The 24,331-nt window shown below is 40.8% G+C and overlaps 1 protein-coding gene across 4 annotated transcripts in view; it reads left to right on the forward strand.

Moving 5' to 3' along the window:
- The window catches only part of Kank (KN motif and ankyrin repeat domain-containing protein 2 kank), a 75,764-nt gene that overhangs the window by 40,957 nt on the left and 10,476 nt on the right, over nt 1-24,331 (forward strand). For 2 of the 4 annotated variants that reach the window (XM_075671819.1, XM_075671821.1), the window contains exons 5-15: nt 2,031-2,195; nt 5,844-6,063; nt 7,853-8,013; nt 10,251-10,481; nt 12,450-14,098; nt 15,484-15,571; nt 16,562-16,711; nt 16,777-16,875; nt 18,796-18,909; nt 20,833-21,033; nt 23,081-23,179. In XM_075671819.1, coding sequence (XP_075527934.1) covers nt 2,031-2,195; nt 5,844-6,063; nt 7,853-8,013; nt 10,251-10,481; nt 12,450-14,098; nt 15,484-15,571; nt 16,562-16,711; nt 16,777-16,875; nt 18,796-18,909; nt 20,833-21,033; nt 23,081-23,179 — 3,177 coding nt within the window. The remainder of the gene's footprint in view (nt 1-2,030; nt 2,196-5,843; nt 6,064-7,852; nt 8,014-10,250; nt 10,482-12,449; nt 14,099-15,483; nt 15,572-16,561; nt 16,712-16,776; nt 16,876-18,795; nt 18,910-20,832; nt 21,034-23,080; nt 23,180-24,331) is intronic. The other 2 variants (XM_075671820.1, XM_075671822.1) reach the window with 2 other exon arrangements.

Genomic DNA, 24,331 nt, shown 5'->3' on the forward strand with positions numbered 1-24,331 from the left:
AAATGGTGCACTATTGCAAAGGGCAATAACACATTTTGGTTATAATGAACAGTGGATGACAATGGTGTCGCTGAAATTAAATAAAGGTAAGGACCCTGCAAGTTATCATGACTTCCAAGGAAGTTTTACAGTAATTGATATTTACCGAGAGAGTAATAGGCAAATTGAAGTACTGTTGTAGTAGATGAACATAAATTGTTTAATTAATGAGTTTCTGGTGAGATTGGAAATGTGATGAAATAAAATAAAATAAAGACCAGCATACTACAAAAGGGGTCAAAGCAACAGGTTCCACGTGTATTGGAACCTTTGAGTTTCATAACTTGGTTTAACAAATTGAAATAAAGGGAATGGTGTCAGGGACAGGAAAAACAATGAGTGCCATTTCTTTTTTGTTTGTCTTAGTATGTTTACAGTGCCTGTGTTGTGTCCTTCTCATTTTTTGTCCTGTTAATTTTCGAGTTTTCTTCACCTCAGAGATTTGCATACTATAAGCACTGCTCTGCAAATGGAGCAACATCAGTGGCTGTCCTGCCTTGTGCGTACATGTGTACATACACGCCATGTATGCACATGTGTACAATATACACATGTACATACATGTACATGTGTATATTGTAAGTGTAGCCTGCCTTGGGCTAAGTATACCGACTGTTCCAGTTGACACCTATTAGCTCTGCTAATGCAATGCTAATAAGTGTTAACTAGAACACCAGGGCATATGTACGAATTATGCAAGGTGAGGCACTGGAAGTGGTAGGGAATACATCTACTTAGGACAGGTAGTGACTGCGGATCCGGATCATGAGACTGAAATAATCAGAACAATAAGAATGGGCTGGGGTGCATTTGGCAGGCATTCTCAGATCATGAACAGCAGGTTGCCATTATCCCTCAAGAGAAAAGTTTATAACCAGCTGTGTCTTACCAGTACTCACGTACAGGCCAGAAACCTGGAGGCTTACGAAAAGGGTTCTACTTAAATTGAGGACGACGCAACAAGCTATGGAAAGAAGAATGATAGGTGTAACGTTAAGGGATAAGAAAAGAGCAGATTGGGTGAGGGAACAAACGCGAGTTAATGATATCTTAGTTGAAATCAAGAAAAAGAAATGGGCATGGGCAGGACACGTAATGAGGAGGGAAGATAACAGATGGTTATTAAGAGTTACGGAATGGATTCCAAGGGAAGGGAAGCGCAGCAGAGGGCGGCAGAAAGTTAGGTGGGTGGATGAGATTAAGAAGTTTGCAGGGACAACACGGCCACAATTAGTACATGACCGGGGTAGTTGGAGAAGTATGGGAGAGGCCTTTGCCCTGCAGTGGGCGTAACCAGGCTGATGATGATGATGATGAGAACACCAATGCAATTTTTTTCAGATATTGAGGATACGTTTCACTCAGGTAGACTCCGGTAGCAAATGGGTAGACTTTATGGCATGACTAGCTTGAGTTATGCAATTATAGTGTGCCCCACTTAAGTTATCTTATGTCATCTAGTGAATCTTAGGTAATTAGTTGAATTGATAATTAACACATATATCCTAATGTATGCTACAGCGAACGAAATGGGAAAAAGAAAATATCGCAATCTCTGTTACTCTGCATTTTTCTAGTAACGTAAAGTGTTAGCTTTGATGCCCAGTACAGTTGAACATTGTTAAAATGAAGTAATTTCCGACTCAAATATTTTCATTATAGTAAAACACGTTGTGGGGCTAGTTGGTGCATAGCTTTCGATAGGTGAAGCGCCAATAGTGACGACACACAAGAAGGAATACAGACAGGACAAGGTGCTTCCTGTCTGTATTCCTTCTTGCGTGTTGTCACTATTGGCGCTTCGCCTATTGAAAACTTTCATTATAAGTACATATTATTTGCATGCTGATATCGTCAAGAAACATTTTATCTTTATACTTCGTTACACCACCTAATTTGTAATGTCCATGTTTGTTAAATAGTGGTTTGGCTTTGTAATGATAAACACTTCAAGAGCAGTGGCGATGAGTGTATAGTGGATTTACTTGCAGGCGCAAGCAGCAAGAAGTAACATGGACCAGATTCGGCAACAGTGTCGGGAGAGGCGGCGGCAGCGGAAGTCACTGCAGTCATACCTTGGTATGCTTGACAATGAGGTCGCCAAGCAGGATGCCATCATTGCTGCTCCTCCAAAAATACTAGAACTTCGCTCAAAGGTGGGTTGAATGTTTGTGCGCATTACAGTTGCCATCATGTTCAACCAGAACACTCCTTAATTAGCCCAGTGGCTGTCAAAGTTAATGAAGCGGTCGGAATAAGAATGGAGGCCATATTGCTGGAGCTTCTGATTTGCTGGGCGGGAGGTAATGTTAGTTCAGAAAGCTATTTGTGGATGCCACGGTAGCCAATATATGCTGGACAAGTTTAGAAATGTCACTGAAGATGGCATTGTATGTCCACCTCAGGGATGGTTCAGCTTATTTTTTGGGGTAGAAGGGAGTTGATATTTGTAGAAGTCAGTGCATGGGTTTCGATACCTATGTACCTTGAAACATTGCAGTGGATGAATTCCCCACATCGGATTCCACCAAACCCTCGCAGACAAAATTCACCACAGCACTGCAAAATGTGCAGTGAAAAAAGGAAAGAACCGACAATGGGTGCTACTGCAAAAAGTGCAGTGCTGCTCTCTACTTGTCTGAGTGTTTCAAGCTTTTTCACCTAAAAATGAATATGTGGCAGCCAGTTAGGGTTCTAAACTCAAAAGATCTGCTTCACATTGTAGATGAAACTTATTTATAGCATTTTTTGTTTGTTTTTATTACTGCAAGACATATTTATTTATTTATTTATTTATTTATTTATTTATTTCAACGTACCTTACAGGGCTCGATGGGGCATTGAGTAAGGTGGACTTAGTGGAAGTTATATAAACAATAGGTGGCAAAATTCCATAAAAGCATACACAAAAAATGGTAAAAAAGCAAAGCATGCGACAGCTGAGCAGTAGGAACACTATGGAAAATACGATAAATGTGTGTGTGTTGTGGGGGGGGGGAAGCGCTAAATAAATATGTCAGTAACATATAACACAAGAAAGATAACATCAAAAACGTACATGTAAATGAAAATTTAAATCGTGAGAACAAACTGATAAGTTAAAACTGCATTTTTTTAATTTTTCTTATTTACTACGGGAACACCATCTGCCCACATGTAGCTGCGCAGACAACCGAACAACCCCAGAGCACAATTCACTACACATAATGATTTAGAAGGATTAAGGGTTAGCTGGCGATATGAGCAATAAGTGACTGATTTCACAGGGTTAGCTTCAGCGACTATGCTATCAGAAAAGCTGTTCCATAGCCATATGGCACGTGGAAGTGCCGATGAGTTAAATGCGTCAGTATTACTGTAAATGCGCATGACGCTTAGGTTATTGTGTAGCCTACGTGGCGTGTACGGTGATGTTTCAATGCCTAAAAGATTTTGGTTAAACTGTTACACATATTTATAAAATATGCACAAGAGGGCTATGTCACTGTGATTACTTCACTGTGGTTGAGAACGAGAGAGCTTAATTTGCGTTATGCTTGAGTGGTGATTATAATTTTGGGAAATTAAGCAAGCAGCTCTATTTTGTATAGCTTCTAGCATGGTAGTTAAACAGCTTTGATAGGGGGACCAGATCAAAGAGGAAAATTCGAATTGTGGGTAGATCAACATTTGGAAAGCAAGCTTACGAATGATGGAGGAAAAATAATCAAAACAAAGGGTCATGTGGCTTGTGTAATATTTGGTAGCCAATATGCGAAGCCATTTTATTGCTTTTCCTGCAGAGGGTGCTCGACATTTCTGGTTGGGGTGCCTTGAATGTGCTAGCTTAATTAAAATGTCTTCCTTCCAAAGCATTGAATATCTGCTCCTTATAGCCAATGTTTGTTAAGGTTAACTGCTGTAGATTTCTTCATTCTTTGGCCTAAGTCTGATGGCAGCTGTACATTTCCCATTCGAAATTGCCAAACAATCATCAAGTTATGCTAGCAATCTGTCATTGTTGATTTCAATGGTGCCTTGTATGTAGTGTGTACAGGCAAAAGGAGTACTTTCTTTGTTTATGCATAGGTGGATTTAGCTTTAGTTCAACAAGGTTCACTTACAGTCAGTCTGCTGCATATGGTGTAGTTTACTAATGTACAGCTTAGAGTAAGTACATACAGTGAATTTTCATTCGTAAAATTGAACAATTGATTTGAAATAGTGTGTGATACACTAAATGGTACCACAAATGGCAGAAAAATGGTTGCTCGCTGCACATATCTCAACCAAACCCACAAGTGCCAGTTGTTGGCAACTGTCTGTAGGCTCTTCCTGTAGATGATTCATCCTGTTATCAGACAGTGTTGTTAGACAAATACCTGTGCCCAGTGCTTTTATCTCCACTATCTCTGAGGTTGACTAATGATAACCTTTTTTATAGAACATTGCAGGCGTACAACTGTACTATCAGATGATATGATTGTATAGGAAACAAGATAAGATGGTCTTTGTTATTAGACAAAGCATTTTTGGGGATGTGTTTTACACACTCTTTGACTCCATAGCAGTATTGCTCATGGAAACATGTTGAAAGTGTGCTATTGAGTGAGTCCTGTATTAAATCTAACACATGTCGCAAAGGCAGAGAAAAAGCAAGTATATCCTCTGTCGTTGCTTTGGAATACGCCATGACAGTGATGCTGAGGTAGGTTGCAGTCAATATATTTTTTTTTAATTCTGATGTATAATGGTTTTTGGTTTGATCGGGCTCCATTCTGTCTTCTAGCAGACATGTCCAGCCTCCTTTGTGCCATTCTTTGGACTGTGCATTGTTAGGCAATACCTATCTTTTTCTCAATAAAAAAAAATTTGTTAGCTACTTGCTCATTTGCATGTGCAGCTTACTAGCGCTATTGTTAAATATTGCATCAAGCATCTATATTTGTGATTTCCTAGCACAATTCTGAGATGAATTGAGCAAGCAGCTTGAATCTTGTTATTTATCTTCAGGAATGTTTTTTTCCCTTTTGTCCTCATTCAAAATTTTTTCTGTATACTGTGAGGATACTTCTTCAATTGTAGCTCAATTTATGTCCTTATTCTACATCTAGATATATATATATATTTTTTTTCACAAGTTGGGTATTCTGACTGCTGCAAGTTTGATAAATAACAAACCTAGTGAATAGTTCTTGCAGCAGTATAAGCATAGCTAATCATCCATCTTTTTTTTTCCCTGCAGTAAATTTACTATATCAATAATGATTGCTCTGTCAAGTGTTAGAACCATTTGATGCTTCCCTTTCATGTCATTACCTTTGGCTATATAGCTAGTAGCATAAGTAATAGCTGTGAACAGCAACTTGTCATCTTTTAATGTGTGTAACTGTGTAAATTAACTGAATTGGTTTCTCACTGAAGGTTTCTTTTTCTTCCACTGTCAGGTATGTCCGATTTCTACAGAAAGTTGCCACTTTTTATGAGTTTCCTGCATTTCACTCCATCAATCGCCCACTTCTTCCTGAATATTGTGGTGGTCAACTCTTCCTTGACTTTGTCTTGTCATGTCCCTTAGCCTGACCTTACTTCCTTCTGTCACTGGAATCGGTCACTATTGTTTTTATTTTCTCGTTTAATCACTAATCAGCAATGCTCAATAATGAATCAACTGTAGGAACTATTGGTACTTTTTGGAAGCGAATTTATTAAACATTGTCCATCAGCTCTTGCATTTGTCTATGTATCTCACAGTTTAGTGGCAAATAGTCAGCAATTAAGTATTTGGTTGTATATGGTGCGTGGTTTTTCTTCACATTTCACAGGCACTACCAAGCGCACCCCCACCTGACTTGCTTGCATCGAACGACGACACTTTGAACGAAGTTTTTCGCAACTTTGAAGATGTCCTAAGCAGCCACGAAAGGGGCTTGGGAAACGGCCACATTGACGATGGACGTGAGATTGAAAGCGAGCTGCAAAAGGTCGACCTCCTACGAAATGCTCCCAAGTATGCAGATTCTGCAGTGGTGTCTCCAGGTACCGGTAAGGGACAAACTTTGATAAGCAGCTTTTCATATGTGCCATTATGTATTGAGCAGGAGATCCTATTGTTTGAAATGTTTACTGTGTGGCAGAAAACATTGTTTTGTGGAATATCATGTTGATGCCGAAGGGTGCGCTGCGGACATTGATTTTCGTGTTGGTGATGGCGGTGCACTCCCACATGCTAACCTGGAGTATATGATGAAATGATTACAGGTGGTTTCTGTGCGTGTGTGTGCGTGTGTGTGAGGGGGGAGTGATAATAGGGCAGTGTTGACAACCTTTATTTGGACAAACTCACCTAGTCAAGGCCCAAAACAATTCATATTTTAAAAAAAAGTTGCAAAGTGGTGATGATGATGACGACGACTTGCTCGAAATTTTGTTCTTTTTAATGTTTTGATTGTTCCTAAATGTCTTTCTTAGATTTTTTGATCTACCACTTTCACTTAGTCTATGGTAGGAATGTGCAAAAAAAATTCTAAGGTAATGTGAGATCTCAAGATTGGCTCAATAATAAGCTCTTTGGTATACCTGGACAGGTAGCGACAGATTGAAGTGCTTTCGAAATAAGATAGGGTTGAGGCAGTGAACCTTAAAAATTTTACCAAGGCAATTTACTTGCTATTTACATCACTAAAAAAGACTGAAGGAGTCCCTAAAACTCCATAAAGGTAAAGTTGTCGTTAAGGTGACTAAAAACACGTTATACCTGGCAACTTTCATGCTCAGTTACCAACACTGGAATAAGGTATGAATGGCATGCAGAAATTTTTTGTTACACAAGTTTTCAATTTTGTGCTGAGGAAACAAATTTTCGCGGACAATTGTAACTCGGGAACTCAGGCACCGCAAAAGAAAAGGTTTTTCCTTGAAGTCTCATTGCTACCATACATTTGTCTATGCCAAGTATAAGCGTCTTCATTTAGCATGTCCTTCTCATTACCTGGAAACAAGTTGATGTATTATTGGTGATTATGTAAATGATCATGAGAATGAAGCTGTGTGCTTCAAGTTGGGACTTTACTGATGTATCCCTCCAAATCCATTAGTTTGTATGATAGTTACTACATGACCAAGAAGGCAGATGTGTTTGTCTTGCTAAGCCCTCAGGCCTTGTGCATTGACAGTTGTTATACTATCGAAATATTTTAACTGGCTTTGGCGTTGTAGATGATAACTGTTCTTCAGGACAGAAACTGCTATATGCTTTGTCATATCTTCACAGCTGCAGTAGCTGTAGTGGTAGACTTCCTTGCAAGTGATTTTCTTGGTGTAAAGGTCATTCTGTACGTAAGCACAATGTTCACCTGGCAAATCAGTTCTGCTGAATCCTGCAAGGTGGAGAAAGGCTAATGAAAGGAAAAATTGTCATCCACCCGACTGTAGCATGAGGCTACAAAGGAAATCTATACTGATTTTTTGGAAAGAAAGCATAGCACTTCAAGAAAAATTTGTTCTGGTCTAGCAATCGAATTTAGGACCAACACCTTTCCTGGGCAGTCGTTCTACCGACTGAGCTAACCAGGAGACCAGGAGACTACAGCGTGAGCTAGGGCAAACTAATCGACAATTCAAAACACAGGCACACTGAATGTGGCATATTAGTTCTGCGTAATCCTGTAAGGTGGAGAAAGGTTCAAGAAAGCTTCAAGCTGTAGTCGGGTGGATGACAGTTTTCCCTTTCACAAACTTTACCTGATACTGATTTGCTATTCTTCTGCTGATTAGTACTTTTTGTGGTGGTGTCAGCGCTTTCAACTGATTGTGTGGCACTGTCTCTTCTTAGAACCAACGCGGAGCTCAGTGCTTCCCTCCCATTGGCGAGAGGCTGATCAACGAAAAGCAAGTGAGATACTGGACATGGTCTTTGGTCCAGCTCGTTCTAGGAGTGGCTCTGCTAGCTCCATATCATCTTTATCAACAAACTCATCCACTGCTGTTCCTGATGTAAGTGCACTTATAGCACCTGGATTTGTTATTGCAGCTAGCAAACTTTGATGTGTTATATGCCAAGTCACAAAATGCAGTATTCTCCATTTAGTGATTTTTGCAGGTTTTGTGCAGCTTATACATGACTTCAGTCATTTGGGAAATGCCTCGCATTAACTGAAGAATTGTGGTACACTACGTTAATCAACATCTAGCAGTTATTAAACAAAGAATGTTTTTCTGTCTGGAACAGTTCATTTTTATTAGTTGAACACTTATTGGGATCTTCTCTAGTTGAACACCACGCTACCTGTTCATTAAAATTTTATTTCTTTAATTAAGCCTCAGCAGGCTTACGTTTGGAATGCTGCAGGTGGATTGTTTTTGAATAAAATAATATGCGTATAAATGAGTAACAACATTTGCAGCTGCTTTAGCTTCCGTCTTCAACTACTGACATTGCCCTCTGCCATATGTGCATGTAGCATTGTTACTGTAGTCATACTTCACCTGATGTAGTTTCACCAATTAACAGCTTCATAACATTTAACTAAATGAGCTTCTTCCTTTCTGCTGTGAGCTGCATCAGTGCTGGCATGACCCTGCAAGTTTGAACTTAGCTCTTACTTGTTTAAAGTTTTATTTTATATGATATGGCAGCACAGTGCTGATGTTTAAATAAGCATCCTTTAGTGTTTTTAAAAACTTGCAGTTCCATTCCGGCCAAGTTGTACGCATTGTGCCTATGCTTACACCAGTAGTCACCCGTAGATCGCTGTTGCAAATGACGTGTCTTAGATTTTCCTAGTACTAACAACATCAGCATTACTATATTTGCAGTTATCAAATGAATGAATAAAGTATGGATATCCAGCCAGTGTCTTTTTCGCTCGGTTCCGGCTGATTACAGCTGATGCTAAAAGCAAGTGAATCAAAGCATTCATGCATACAGCCATATGGACTGAAACTAGAACATCTTAATTCAGTTTTTTTATTCTACTGATAATCACAACTTAGCATTATGGAAGCTACTGATATATTAAATTAATAGTTAAAGTAACATTTTCAAGTGATTTTCATCTTTTCGTTCAGGCTTTACATTACACTTGGGAGGGTTTAGGAGGCTTAGTTGGGAAGTAGTGCGAGGTTACCTGGTATGGGGGGGGGGGAGGTACTCCCTGTTGGAAAGAAACTTCGGCAGGAATGAAACATACTTATCATCACATCACTGTGATGCCAATTATGACTTGTAAGAAGCTAGGGGCAAAACTGTGCACACATTCCATGGGACTTTTTTAAGATAATGTTTGAGTAATAATGTTTTACAGAATGTATTTGTGTAGGCAATTACTGAACAGACCAATCTACACTATGCTATGATATAGAGACAGCATGTGTGAATACAGTCTCCTGAGGATCACAAGACCAGATTTGTAGTCCTCTTTTGTTTCATGCCCTTCTCAACTGAGAGTGAATTCCTGGCCACTCCTTCTTGTGGGAATGTACCATTCACGGTAGGGTATGCAAGGAAGAAGAAAACAAATGAAGGACTGTGTAGGTTAAGTGAAAAGAAATTTGTACCTTTATGTGAGTAGCGAAAATGTAGAGCTGTTCATTCTTGATGATGAAAAAGAACAATCTCGACATAAGCGAAATCCCCACTGATATATATATATATATATATATATATATATATATATATATATATATATATATATATATATAAAGCCATCTGCTTCTTAGTGAATCCTCTGCAGCGGGTAAGAGCCATTGTTTGGAAATAACCAAAATATGTGTTTAAAGGGGACTTCAATGGCGCAAAAGATGAGCCACAGTAAAGATGACAGATGCAGCACTGTGTCTACCAATTTGCTTTAATGTTACCCGCTTTATTTTTCACTATACCTATTACTTCAATTATTGTTATTCTTTGTAGCTCTTTCTCAATATTTTGCCACTCATTACTTGGCCAAACCTCTGTAGTGGGTAAGTGCCTGGAAGCAGCAACAACCGTGATATTCGCCAAGGGCCCAACAACAATCCATGCACCCCGGCCGTGAGCAGTGTAAGCTTGAAGCAACTCTCCATCGCTGTTACTGCGCGCACGACATCAAGAGACGCTCATGTATCTCGTGCTGGCAACGAGTGTCCTGCTCACGGCTCTGGTGGTGTGGCTTCTCGTGCTGTCCGGGCGCCTGGCCGCCATTCTGGACCTGTGGCCACTGCTCGAAGAGCACCGCGCCCTGTACTTGCAGTTTCCGGGGCTTCGGGCAGCATTGACGGCTCCGCGCCTCCACCACGCGGGCATCAGCCGGACTGCGGTGGGGCACAGGGAGCAGGCTGCGACGAGTCCTAGTGGTGGTGGAGGCGGAAACTCGCCGAGCGTAAACCGTGCGGCCCTAGCCAACGTGCGGGAGCTGATGGCCACGAGTCTCGGACGAATCAGGCATCTTGAAGACGAGGTCAAGGCCATACCGTTTCTGCAGGTACATGATTGGCACTTGCATGGCCAGTGTAGTGCAGCGCCAACTGTAGAACTTGTTTCGAGTTCCCAGGTCGAATTTTGAGGCTTGTGGCACATTGCATTATTGGGTTTGTGAACATGGCCAATCCCGATTATGTACAGAACCCGGGTATTCTTAATTATCGCACATATTAAATTCACAGCCGAACTGGCTTCTCTACCACCTTCGCCGCTCCGAAGACCCAATGAAATAATATGCACAAGTGCCGTGGGTCTAAATCGAACTCTGTTCCATTGGCACATTCTTTGTAATGGATGCGATGCTCTGCGCTGCTCTTTCCCTGACCATTTCAGTCACCACATTGACCTTCTGCCCTCAGAGGCTCACCTCAAACAAATTCTGCACCCTGCTATGTGTCAGTTACCCTGCAGACCATTCCCATAGGATGGAATGGCCTGATACAAGACAGTGATAACTGGATATCACTGGAATAGACCTTCGCACTTCAGCTAACATCAATAGGCTGACGGTGATGATTTCTACGAGATCAAAGTCGGTGTTTTCAGTTGCAGCAGCATAGTTGTGATGTTTACCACACAGAATAACTAACTACACAGTCATACAGATGCACTCCTTGAGCAGGTGTTATTGACAGTAGTCGCAAATTAAAGGTACACACTTCGGAGGTGATTGGTGTACTCCAGACAAAGTTGAATCCGGGAGGGCGCTGTGTGCATTACGTGTGTGTGTAATATGCGACCATCAGCCTTGTTAGCATACCAGTGCCTCACACATGCTGAGCGCTGGCACACAGTACAGAAGGTATGGAAACCGCAGTTGCATGGATCAATTATGGCATTGTGTTAAACGGGCACTGATAAGGGAGGTCAGGCTGGAATGTTAGAATAACTTTGTGCAATAACAGATGAAATTAACGGAGAAGTCAATGTGGACGAAGACACAGTCGTCAAATACGTGCAGCATCTCATGGATCTCAACATCACGCAACTAGAACAATTTTGTGCTAAATGACTGTTAAATGAATTAATGTATCTTGCTGCTGTTTTCCTATTTCTTAGGCATGTTGAGTTGTAGTACGATCAAACTCGAAAGGCTTTGTACCATATCGAAATATTTATGTGTAGGGCCACTTATGCACCACAGGGTGGGACAGTTTGGTCCTATATTTTCAACAAAAACTTTGTGGTAAGCAAACCTACCAGGATACTCCCATCATAGTTGTTTGTCTTAAAGGTGCTATATATTATTTCACTTGATAGAGTGATTGAAAGCACGATCTGTGTCCTTCATTTCAATATACTGAGTAGTTCCTAATATTTCATTTTTTTCTTCTCGTGTTTGTTGCATAGTCTTGACGACAGTTATCGCCTCTAATAATACATTCTTTAAAAAATTAGATAATGGGGCTTGGTTACTGTGCATGCCCACTCTGTCTGCAGGTGTTCCACCTTTAATCGAAGTGCATTTATGCTGATTATAATGTGGCTGTTCACAATTGTTTTGCTTTAAGCTTGGAGGGCGGTGCTAGACTAACCTGCAACACTAATGGCAGTGTCATTAACAGTACAAACATTACAAACCTGTACGATTCTTAGCAAAAACTTAATACACAGCATATTTTTGCTTGTGTAAAACATTGCAGTGATTCTTTCTTTCTTTCTTTTTTTTTTTTTTAATGCAAGCCGGTTTCATCAGCATTGGTAAAACAAGGGGTTTTGGTTGCTGGAACCAATTTTCCAACTAGTCCCTTGTTGAATAACATTCCTTGTCAGATCAGTATTAATTACTTTCTTCAAGTGTTCCGTTGCCAGCTTTATGCATGAAATTGCAGAAAAGCAGTCATTGCAGTTAAGAACCACTGTGTGTCATTGAAATATTTAGTGCCCATTTTGACTAGCCAGAATGTTTGCAATCTGACCTTGCTTGCCTTTTTTTTTGTGCTCTGTTTTTCTTTTTTCTTGCAATAAGGAGAAGTTATCTCTTCTGGAAGAAGAAAAGAGGCTGCTCATGCTGCAGCTGAAAACAAAATCAAACCAACTGGGCCAACGTTCCGTTGGTGTCGGCGACAACCACATCCTGGGTCCAACGAAGAGAGACGCTGCCGGCGATGCCCTCGACGAGTACATCCGAAAGTTGGAAAACCAAAGCCTAGCAGCTTTTCCAAAGACAAGCCGTTCAGATGCCAAAGTGCAAGCTAGCGTCCCAACAACTTCTACGCATTCCATGACAGTAAGTACGAAAGAAGATGAGCCATTTTCTGAGTCTCTGCCGTTGCGCCCAAGTCGAAGTTTAGACCGTGCAAAGCCAGCTGCCGTTCGAGTCCAGAAGACAATAGGTGTTGGGTGCTGTGTCGTAACGAGGTCTATTGCAGTTGGCGACAGTGGAGAGCTGCTTCTAAACTCACCAGTACAAGCCTCAGAACATGAAGGCAGCCAGGAAAAGCTTTCGACACGGGAAGTGGATGCAGATTGGAAGCTCATTCCACGAGCCAAACTACATGTCTGCAAGCAATGCACTGAGAGGGTAAAGAAGCAGTTTGAGAGCAAAGAGACAGCCACAGATCCTGAAGCAGGTAAAGATGTGCGAAAGAAACTTGAACAGCTGACTTTCGACGTCTGTGAGCCAACATCTGTTAAGCCGGAGCCACGACCGTGCCTGCATTGTGAAGAACGTTCTAAGCGAGTATTTGGCCACAGTTCCACAAACACGGAAGCCGTGCTCACATCTAATGTTGGTGTATCTGTCTTGACGTTGCAGCCATTTGAGATTCCTCCGCCTGAAAGCCCGCAGCGGCCACGTAGGTCACGAAGTCAAGGAGCACAGACGCAGCGAGTCTTGAGAGGAAATGTTGGCGTTCAGTTTTCTCCCATGCCCGTGCGGAAGCGTGACGTTATGCTGCAAGCTGATGTCACTGAGAGGAGGCATGTTGGACTGCAAGTTACGACAGTCGAAGCGAAGCCACTCACTGTTTCCACAGGAACTGGCATCACAGATGTGAGGAGGGTCGTCTGTGATCGTTGTGCAAACCTTCGTCAGCGATCTGTTGCAGTTGGGAACCATGTCAGTCGGAGAGACATGGCAGTTTCCATTTCATTGCAAGCAGAGACGGTCTCACAGGGTTGTGGGGATTGTGCTATCACAGACGCCCTTTGTGAAAAGTGCCAGCTGAAACAGACCGAGACTATTGGTGTAGGTGACTTTGATGTCAACTGTGTCGTCTGCGATGCATGTATGGAGAAGTCGACATCTGAGGAAAAGCCGCCTTCGACGCAGTCGGTTGGCACAGTGATGACATCTTCCGTGGAAGAGCCAGGATCTCTGGATAGTAGCAGGGGTGTGCGCCTGTGTGACAAGTGCAACTGCCAGATAACTAGTGTCGCGAAGGACTTTATAGACAAAAATGTGCTTGACCCTGTCCTTCCAACCTTGTCGTCTCGCATTCCAAAGCTCTCAGGCCGAAGTCTTAGAAAACCGGCAGCTCCTCGTGCCTCCTCAGTTCCACCATCCTCTGAAAACAGGAATGTCCTGCTAGGAAGCCTTGGGGACCAGAAGGTGGCAGCAATAAGTCAGCAGCAGCTGAGGGAGCCCCCAGCTAGGATGACAGAGAGAGCAGAAAAGTAAGCATATCAGCTTTTTCTTCCTTTCTCCCCCCCCCCCCCTTTTTTTTTAAATAGGAGGATTCACCACAAGGCATTCATAGTTCAAGAGGGGCATCATATAAGCACATGCAGCCTTGTGTGATGCCAGTACTGCAGCATTGAGTTAGCATGTTTGTTGTCTTTTATCCTATGGGTATTGTTCATTAGAACATTAGGCTTCAGTCTGGCCTCCCTGAACATTTTGTGCCTATTATCCTGATTACCAGAGCACAGCCACAGAAGGTGATGGTTGTCTACTGTGTACTCAATGGGATTATTAGTTTGATTTGCTTTTTATTTGTTGCGTTTTGGAATAGTTGGTAGTGCCGTGACATATTTATTTTTATAAATATATGCATAGTTCTGTAGAGACGCTATGGTCAAGAATCTATTGCACCGGTTGTTCAAAGAATGGCATGAGTTAAAACACAAACGTAATATGACACTTTCTTGCTAAAATTAATTCTCCTGAGTAAGCCTGTGACGGGACATGTGGTTTTTGAGCTGGTTAGCTGGTGGCCTGTCGTGGTAATGCAGTGGATGCCAATAGTTAGGTGACGTAGTTATAGGTAGCAGCTTGAGAGATTAAAGTTTATAGTCAAGGTTAAATAATTATTTAGATTATGGTGTCAGTGGTTGGTTCAAGGCAGTGGTAATCGTTGAGCATTTACAGAAACCTCTGTGCTTACCACACTTGATTTGCAATGGTTGAATGTAGTTTCCTTTTTCAAGTAGAAGGCCCCAATATCAGAGAGCTGCTGTTGGCTGGACTATTGGCTCGTACTTGTACATCCTTGACTTTCTCTTTCTTCTTCTTTTTTTTTTTTACATATAAAGAAAAATAAAAAGAATGAAGAAAATGTCGATAAATATGTGTCAGCAGTGTGTTAGGCCCATAATGTGGTGACTTGAAACTCATAGCTGTAGAATGTTTTTCTTTTCTTTTTCGTCAGAGTAATGAACAATTATAATTGTCTACACATTCTAAAAATTCACCTTCTTTCCTTGCATGATTGATGGTTGAAATTCTTTACCTGAATTTGTTCATTACCTGGAGGTCAGTTTCTTGATACTCGAGCAAATTATGTGTGTGTGTGTGTGTGTGTGTGTGTACACATGCATGTGCAAGCATACTTGACTCAACTTGAACTTGACTTTGTGGATTTAGAAACAATCACTTCCATTTACAGCTGTGATATTTTAAATATGGATACCTGTAAGACTTGTAAAATGGCCTGTTGTTGGCCTTCGCTTTGTTCCATGTTACACCAATTGCTTATACTCTTTCTTAGTTGATAAACATGTCACAATGATCATAGCTGTGTTTTCTGAGGCGTATAGTTTTGTCCATTTTGCTCTTGAAGGCATGAGCCAAGCAAGGAGGTGAAAGCAGCTTGCAAAGTCCTCAACGACTACCTCATGAAACCTGAGAGAGGGGACCCAAACAAACTTGTAAGTTGGCTGTTCTTTTTTCCAATGCTCACTAGTCCCAAAAAGGCATCAGATCATTGTGTATGCCATGCTAATAATAGTTACTGCCTGCAAAAATTTTTTTTTTCATTGAGCTGAGGCATTTTAGGATAAAGTTATTTATAACTTAATTTGCTGAAGTGCCCTCGAGCAGAACTGCTCATTTCTGCTTAGATGAGGCAAATTGTAATAGCTTCCACAGTTTTGTATTCTGCTGGGCCAGCGTGCTTGTATGTGAACCTTTATGTGATGCCTTCATTTTATCTTTTATTTGTTTTTGTTATCTTATCATATCTATGACCCTGTAATGCGTGCTCATGTGACTTCATATGCAGAAGTAAAGTGGCCCAATAATATGCACGGGTGTTCTCATACCAGCCTCATTGTGCATCTCTCAATGATACAAACATTATAGTTTGATTAGGAACAGTACTTGTTTAAATCACATGCTTAACTTAGGCCTATTAGACGCCTGATAATATTTGCACTTGCCTCTATTCTCACTGTCACCAATCATGTTCTTCTTCTCTCAGCCAGGAGTAGCTGGATAGAGAAATGCATGCTAAGCCAACCTCGGCTCTTTTTTATAACTAAACGTTCTTTCTGTTAATTAAAAGCCCACAGCTACTAGTAAATCCCTCATCTTAAGCTTGAGTTAGCATACTTCATTATCACGTTTTCGATGTGTCAGCTTTCCCCTAGCATTAATGTGTGATCCCATTTTATCGGAGGCCTCAAGTTCAGCCTGTGCACCTCCACGAATTATCATCCTGTGTATTATAAATTTATGAATTTTTTGTCATCTAGTGCTGTTCATGTTCCTAAAAAGCCACGGTACAACTTAAAGGATGTTATGTGCCTGTATGTGGCCATATAGCTCACATGAATTAGAGACTCCTGTGTCCTATTCATGCAATTATGTTAAATAAAAAGATGTTCTGCTATCTATGACACAATTCTTTTTGCTTGCAGAAAACGGCTGTGTCACTGATACAGCAAGAGTGGTTCCAGATTTCGAGTCCTGCTGAAGCAGATGCAAACATGCTTGAAGACTACATGGACACCTTTGAGGAGTTCTCCCGTCATCTGCTTCATCGCATTGTGAACATGGCTGATGTGAATGTATGTGTGCTCGTCTCCATGCTTACGCCATTGTTCCTGCAACAAGACTTTGCTTCATTTTGCAGGGCAACACAGCCATCCACTATGCTGTGTCTCATGGCAACTTCGATGCTGTGAGCATTCTTCTTGACTCCAAAGTGTGTGACGTGAGCAAGCAGAACAAGGTTTGTTGGCTCACCATGAACTGTGCAGCCTATATCTCTCAAGTGTACCACATGACATAACAATGATGATGATGATGCAGAGTGGCATGATTATCTGATTTAACTAGTGTCAGAGTGCACTAAAAGCCATGAACACTTTTCCTATATGGCAACCATGGTGTCACAGACAACCCTTTGCATATATCTAATATTTGCTGTCATACTTTTTCGTCATTGTGGTATCTTGGGAAACCAGATGCCAAACAGCCTACAGGAATGTTCGAACTTTGACAGTTGTGCTCAGTTTGCAGGTGAGTTTCCTGGGAGTACTGCATAAACATAAGATGCATAATATTGTTTCTGATTGCCTATATTTTAAATCAGTTCAGGCACAAAGGCTGAAATTTATTTTGACTGACAGAAAGAACTGTGGGAGCAGCCATGCTAGGATCCTTTACATTAGAGCTGTCTTGCATAGAACAAATACGGAATGTTACCTTGTTGTATTTCTGTAGTGTTTTAAAGGAGCCCTGAAGCTCTTTATGAACATATTAAAAAATCTTTGCCAATCTGTTAGTGAGGCTCCTGTGAACATGCGGACCAAATATTATTGCACTGCATGCAGCAGGGAATTTACAATTTGTAAATTCTCAAAAGCAGTGAAAGATAGTTTGCTCTAGCTTCCGCAATGTCATCAGGCAGCGTCATCACGAGCAGCTGGGCCCACAACAGCCATTGGCTGATTTTGTGATTGCGAGAGCATTCTCAGGAATACAATTATTGCTCATTTTGGTTAAATAAATGAAATATATATCTCTGCATTCTCAGAAAGATAGAAGAAACATTTCATCTTTGCACTGCTGGTCTACACACAGCAGTTGCGCGTTGCTGCATCTGCTGCGCCTGGTTTCAGAGATAAAAAGCGTAGCGTAGATACTGCAGCCACCACCAGGTGCCGCCACAAGCTGTCTCGTGTTCAACCTTTGGACGGCGCCAGCGGGGCAGTGCTCCCTTGCGGCCCCTTGCCATCTCCCCTGTGCAACTTCCAACGTGCTGATAGAAATGAAAGAAGACAGAAGCCCACTGATTGGCTCGTAACTGCATCTGTCTTCGCTTGTGCTTGAAGAATTAGAAAAATTCTTGCGGCAGAACATTTGTGAGGCGACGTAATTTAGTAGTGATGTAATTCTATGATTAATTGGAAAATTGTTTCAGGGCCCCTTTAATGTAAGAAGTTAGGGGAGAGAAACCTAGCTTGCACATTTTGCTATTTTTCATTGCTGCAATTGCATCTGTCATCATTATTCTTAACAAGCTAGTATGTGCAGCGATGCTGTAGACAGCTAAGTTGTGCACAGTACCTACATGTAGCTTGTATAAGAGAGATAAGACTTAATGCAGGAGCATTAAATGGCTCATGAGATAGAAAATCCAGGGTTGTCAGTGTCGGCATGACCACACTATGGTCCGAAAAGGCTACGAAACCTCAACCTTTGGTGGGAGTCAAACCCATAACCTTTGGTGTAAATAATGCTACAAACCCTCAACCTTTGGTGGGAGTCAAACCCACAACCTTTGGTGTTATTTAAGGTGAAGTTAATTTTGGCACAATTAATGAAGATAGAGTTAAAGTACTTGAACCCATGATCTTTAGTGTTAAGGTGAAGTTGATTAAGGCATAGTTAATTTAAGATATAGCTAATTAAGGCACTTGCACCCACAAACTTTGGTGGGAGTCGACCCCACGACCTTGGGTTGTGGCATAATGTCTAAGCATCGCATGGTGATCACAATGCTTTCGCATTCATCCATGTAGGGATAACTAAGTGCCCCTTGAATTTTTTATTAATGTCACCCAATCAGTTTGTTGGTATGTTTTGGCCAGTATCAGGTGTGTGGTACTTGCTGTCCTCACACACTTCCGTATTTGCTGTTCTCCAGGCAGGGTACACTTGTATCATGCTGGTCTCTCTGGCCGAAATCAAGAACGACACACATCGGCTTGTAGTCCAGCGGTTGTTTCAACTAGGGGATGTGAATGCGAAGGCTATGCAGGTGAGCCTAACTTTGTGTACTCTTGTGAACTCAGTCTTACAATTTCAGATAATATTTTTTAATTTAGTTCCTTTATTTGATGCCACCGCATTTGGAGACAGCGGTGTCTCTCTGTGCATGTGTATGTAAAACATGAGTGCTAATAGCAAATGTCTGTCAGAGATGTTGCTGTTACACCTCTTGTTGATTTTGGGTGCATGTGAGCTGTATGCCACATTAATTAGGTTATCAATAAAATAGTTAAGCTGACAGACAAGGACTCCATTCGTGCTTGTATATTGCAGTACTTTATGACACCAAATGTTTGACAGTGGTCATTTGTAGAAAGTGCTTCTGTAACTATTCTTTCAGCAAAGGAGTGAAGTAGTGATCTCACTCTGCAGTCTCTAAACCAAACGTATTGGGTCGCTGCTTCATTAAGTTTAAAAGACAAGATAAAATCTACTGACTGATGGAAGTCGATTTCTACTTACCTTCTGATTTCCCATAGAAAGTACTGACGAAATTAAAAACTTGTGATGCTTCTGAAATAAACATCTCATAGATTATGTTTCATAAGAATCTGAGGTAGGGATTAGAGGGAACAGTAACATTACATGTATAGTCTGAAGCAACAAATTACATGTTGTGATAGTAAACAGAAAACCAACTTTACTCTTGTAGCAGTATTTTCTGTACTACCTTTCAATGATTTCAATGTCTTTCCCTCTGTTTAAGTAGCTTTACTTTCAACCATTCTGTATTGTACCCAGTTGCATATATTCAAAATTCTGCAATCAACCTTCACCACAGCGCATGCTGCCATAGATTAGGCATCGTGTTGCTGACTTCCAATATTTGCCTTTTTCTAGTTCTTGCAACACTCACCGGGCATAAGAGAATGATTGTCCTTTCTTTGGTTTTCTGCTTAGTGTTACAGCGCTTCTAATCGAATGTCACCAACTTGTCCCAGGAGGTAGCACAGCATTTTTTCTGTTGTATTACGCACTGCAGAAGATCATGATTATGGAGAAGTCTCATCATGGTCAACAGTGGTTTGATGAGGGATATTGTTGGAGTCAACATATGGACCAAGAGCCTTTTCTTTGCCAGGGAGTAGTTGTTGCCTCGACAAAGACGGGGTCCTTTGTCAAAATGTTGGCTGTAATAACATCTCTTGTTCAACCTGTATTAACCCTTTCAGTGCCAACTTTCTTCTTTTATTTTTCTTTTCCAGAAGATCACCAGCCTTTCTCAAATTTTTCATTACCGATTAATTGTGAACAGCATTCATTATTGCAATAGCAGCAGTTAATTTATTATTTTCTGTTGCCTCTTACCATAAATTATTGCAGATAGGCAAGGCCACAAAACAATTTATATGAAGCATGATATTTCTTATAACAAAAGTCAACCTGACTTTTGTTATCCTTTATGCGATGCATCATTGCTGGTGCAAGAAGGAAATGAAATTTGCAGAGATACCTGCAGTAAAGCGTCACAAAACAATTTATATGAAGCATGATATTTCTTATGACAAAAGTCAACCTGACGATCACGATCACCAACCACGATCAACCACGATCCCGCCATTGGAAAAGGCGTTCATCATTGCTGCAGCCGCTTCTTTATGCACCGCCATCTCCAAAATTCAGGGGAGCCAGACTTCCTCCTTGTTCCCACCAAGGCAGCCCTCAAAAAATCCGTTTTCTTGCAAGCTGGTGCCATTTAATAGTGCAGCACTCACACCAAAAGGATAAAATGACTCCCACTCAGTAGATAGAATTGCTGGACAAATGAGACTCGTCACTGGCATATTTTAGAAGAAATGCATGGATGAGTGATACTCGTGCTTGGCATGGAAAGGGTTAGTCACTTCAGTTCTCAGTCTTCCAATGATCCTCTGTCATGTTTAGCCTAATCACGAGGCCCTTTTCATTACAGAATGGCCAGACGGCCCTCATGCTGGCTGCTAGTCATGGACGGCTAGAAATGATCAAGCTGCTTCTTGATGCTGGCGCTGAGCCAAATGTGCAGGACAATGACGGGTCGACGGCGCTCATGTGCGCTGCGGAGCACGGGTATATTGAAATCGTGCGCATTCTACTTGCCCACCCGGATACCGAAGTCTGTCTGGCAGATAATGTAAGTACCTTCACGTGCATTCAATTCCTGATCACAGCAGCCGAATTCCCTTGGAGGCAGAATGCAAAAATGATAATTTACTTAGAATTAGGCGCATGTTTTAAGAACCCTGAGAGGTTGAAATTAATCCAGAGCCCCATGCTACTGCGCCACTTATAACCCATTTTGCAATATATATATATATATATATATATATATATATATATATATATATATATATATATATATATATATATATATAAAGGACGTTTTTGCTGAGGAGAACAGTATAGGCTAATAAGGACAGCTTCTTCACATCTCTTTGTGTTTGTCATAGTTTGCTTTGGGCTGCCTTCCCCATTCAAATGTACAGGTTAAATGCAGAAGTACTATCACAATGTCACTGCTGGATTAACTTGGATAAGATGAATTGCATTTAAAAGAAAAAGTCCAATTGTTGTAAGAGATGATCACACTATAGTGTCAATTTAGGCTGCAGTAAATTCAAGATATCCCAAACAGGCGAGATATGAAAAAAAAAAAAAGAAACAATGTGATTGCGAGTTCGTAATTCTGTCCCAAAACAGACGGCGATTTTGTGAAAGGATAGCGATATAAAGTTTGAAACTAATGACACTGACACCTTTTGTTTAGTTTGCAAGCATTTATTGCCATGGTTACCCTTGTTAGTATCATAAAATAAAAGAAAAACTAGCTGCTGTAGTAAAAGACATAGATAACATATGCTCTATTAAATACAAAATACACAGTTGTCATATCTGGGTTTCTTACAAAGTTCAGTAGTCATAACCTCCACATTTTAATTTTCTTACTGCTTTGCATTGTTTGTCAAATTTTGTTAACATTTAAACACCTATTCAATATTCTTTACTCCTTAATCACTAGCATTAGGTTTTCTTCTGCAGCAAATTCCATTCAGAATAGCCCAGTAGTTTCTAATTAAGAGCACTTCTTTGTCCCACATGCATTCGAATAGGAAGGACCTAACCTGAAGCCTCCCCTTAAAGAAAATCTACCGTACATGTCAGTGGGCTGCTTCTGTGTTTGAATCCATAAGATCATTAGTCCAGGAGTTGTTTAAGAGTTTCATTATCATTGCAATCTAGCTGAGTAGAAAATCTACCAGGTCTGTTTATGTGTACGTGTTTGAGTTCATACGATTAACTGTACAGAGTTTCACATACCTTTACTGCAATGTGAACCCGGCGTGGTGGCATAGTGCTACTAAGCCTGAGGGCGTGGGATCAAATCCTGGTCTCAGTGGCTGCATTTTGATAGGGGTGAAATGCAAAAATGTCTGTGGGTGTCATCCATTAGGTGCACATTAAAAAACCTAGGTGGCCAAAATTAATCCGGAGCATGCCTCACAATCATATTGTGGTTTTGGCTCGTGAAACCCCAGAATTTTTTATTGCAAGGTCGATAAATACTGCAGCCATTTTACTCTTTTTCTTTGTGGGTAAAGTGTGGTGTGCACACTGACCAGAATGCAGTTTAGCTTAGATATAACAAACAAGGATGTAACGAATTATTGGGCATAACAAAGTAAGTTTTAATCTTTTCCAATATCGGCCCATAACAAACATAAGCTTATAAGGAATTAGATACTATAACCAATTATTGGATATAACAAAGTAAATATAAAATCATTTTTTTCGATATCAGCTTACAGCAAACATGCTTATAACGAATATCAAATGTAATAAGGGTGCTTACGTATTGGGTGAAACTTCTTTATAATGAGGTTTTACCATATCAAATTTTTGCTTTCTCTCGTCCGAGTTTTACAGAACCCATTAGTTGCATAAAAGGCATAGGTTAAGGTCAGCCATTATTTGAATCACAATTGTAGAAGTCTCTGGGAGATTCTTTTGTTTTAGTATCGTCTCAATGATTACGTTTCTTTTCTTTTCATCATCCATTTCTTCAACCCTACAAGGTTATGCCTTCCTCTTTCACAGTTTGCTAGTTGTGTTGTTAATTTTCTGGCTGGACACTTTCAAGACGCACAGTATCCTTGCATTCCAATTTGGTTTCCTGTTGACAGGATGGAAGCACGGCTTTGACGATAGCTATGGAAGCGGGTCACAAGGATACAGCTCTGCTCATCTATGCCAACAGCAACTTCTCACGAGGCAGCTCTCCGGTGAGTTTTTACAAGCAGATTGGGATAATGTCTAGTCCGTGATTTGTAGTAATTGCACAAGTGCACTGGTTTAAACTCACTTATACTCAGTTTCATCCATACCAGGCAATGCTATGAAAGATAGAAAGACTTCTCTTGGCATTCGCGTTCATGAACAAAAAATGGTATGTCACATACAGAAAAAAAAACGGACGTATGCATCATGTAATTGGGTGTAGCATAAGGTCTCATACTTTTATGCTGCAATATATATGATCTAATTATTACATGATAGGCGGCACTGATGTGAACCTCTTTACCACTGAACCAACAGAACGGCACATTCTGCAACTATCAGCCACAAAGCACCACTCGCACTTGCTACCGAAACATAGTATGTTGTGTACTGGAAGCATGAAGGTGCAAGAATAATATGTGCTTTGACATAACCTTGTGTCCACAAGTTATAGTTGTAATATATGAAGTAGTTCAGTAAAAAGCATTGCAGATCAAAAACTACACTACGAAACAGGCAGAGTGAAATTTCTATTGCTGCACTACTTGCATAGCCTCTGTAACATTGCCTGCTAAGTTTGAAACATACTATAGACAGCTGAAATGCAAATGATACAGTATGAGTGTACACCAATCATTTAAAAATATTGTGTCTGACAGAGCTTAAATAATAGCTTAAATAATATTGACACGTGTACTTGTTTGTCTTTATCGGGTGACACGTTTCACTGCCTAACAAATGTTATCGCACAGCACAGGATTCGCCTGCATGTATCGGAAGTTTCTGGAATGTTATCGATGCTTCTATCCGCTTTCTGTTGTCGCCGAACCTTGTGTTATCTGATTTCATTGCATGACGTGAATGGTGTAGAACTTTGTGGAATACATGCGGGTCCCAGCGATTAGTCTGTACATTTGACGACTGCTTTATAAAAGCCGACACGCTTGACTCGCTGATCAGATTTTCGACGATCGCCGACCGTGTTCGCCGCTATCATTGTGCTATAAGGGTAGCCTGTTTTTGTGGGCACAGGTTCGCCCAATAAAAGTTAGTTTTGTCTTTCACAGTATTGCTATTGCGTTCTTCAACGTTACCACCATGTGACAATATTAAATTCCCACGTGCAACGAGTTCACTGTGCAAATGAAAACGAACCA

The sequence above is a fragment of the Dermacentor variabilis genome, chromosome 10 (genome assembly GCF_050947875.1).
Source record: "Dermacentor variabilis isolate Ectoservices chromosome 10, ASM5094787v1, whole genome shotgun sequence".
NCBI classification, from domain to species: domain Eukaryota; kingdom Metazoa; phylum Arthropoda; class Arachnida; order Ixodida; family Ixodidae; genus Dermacentor; species Dermacentor variabilis.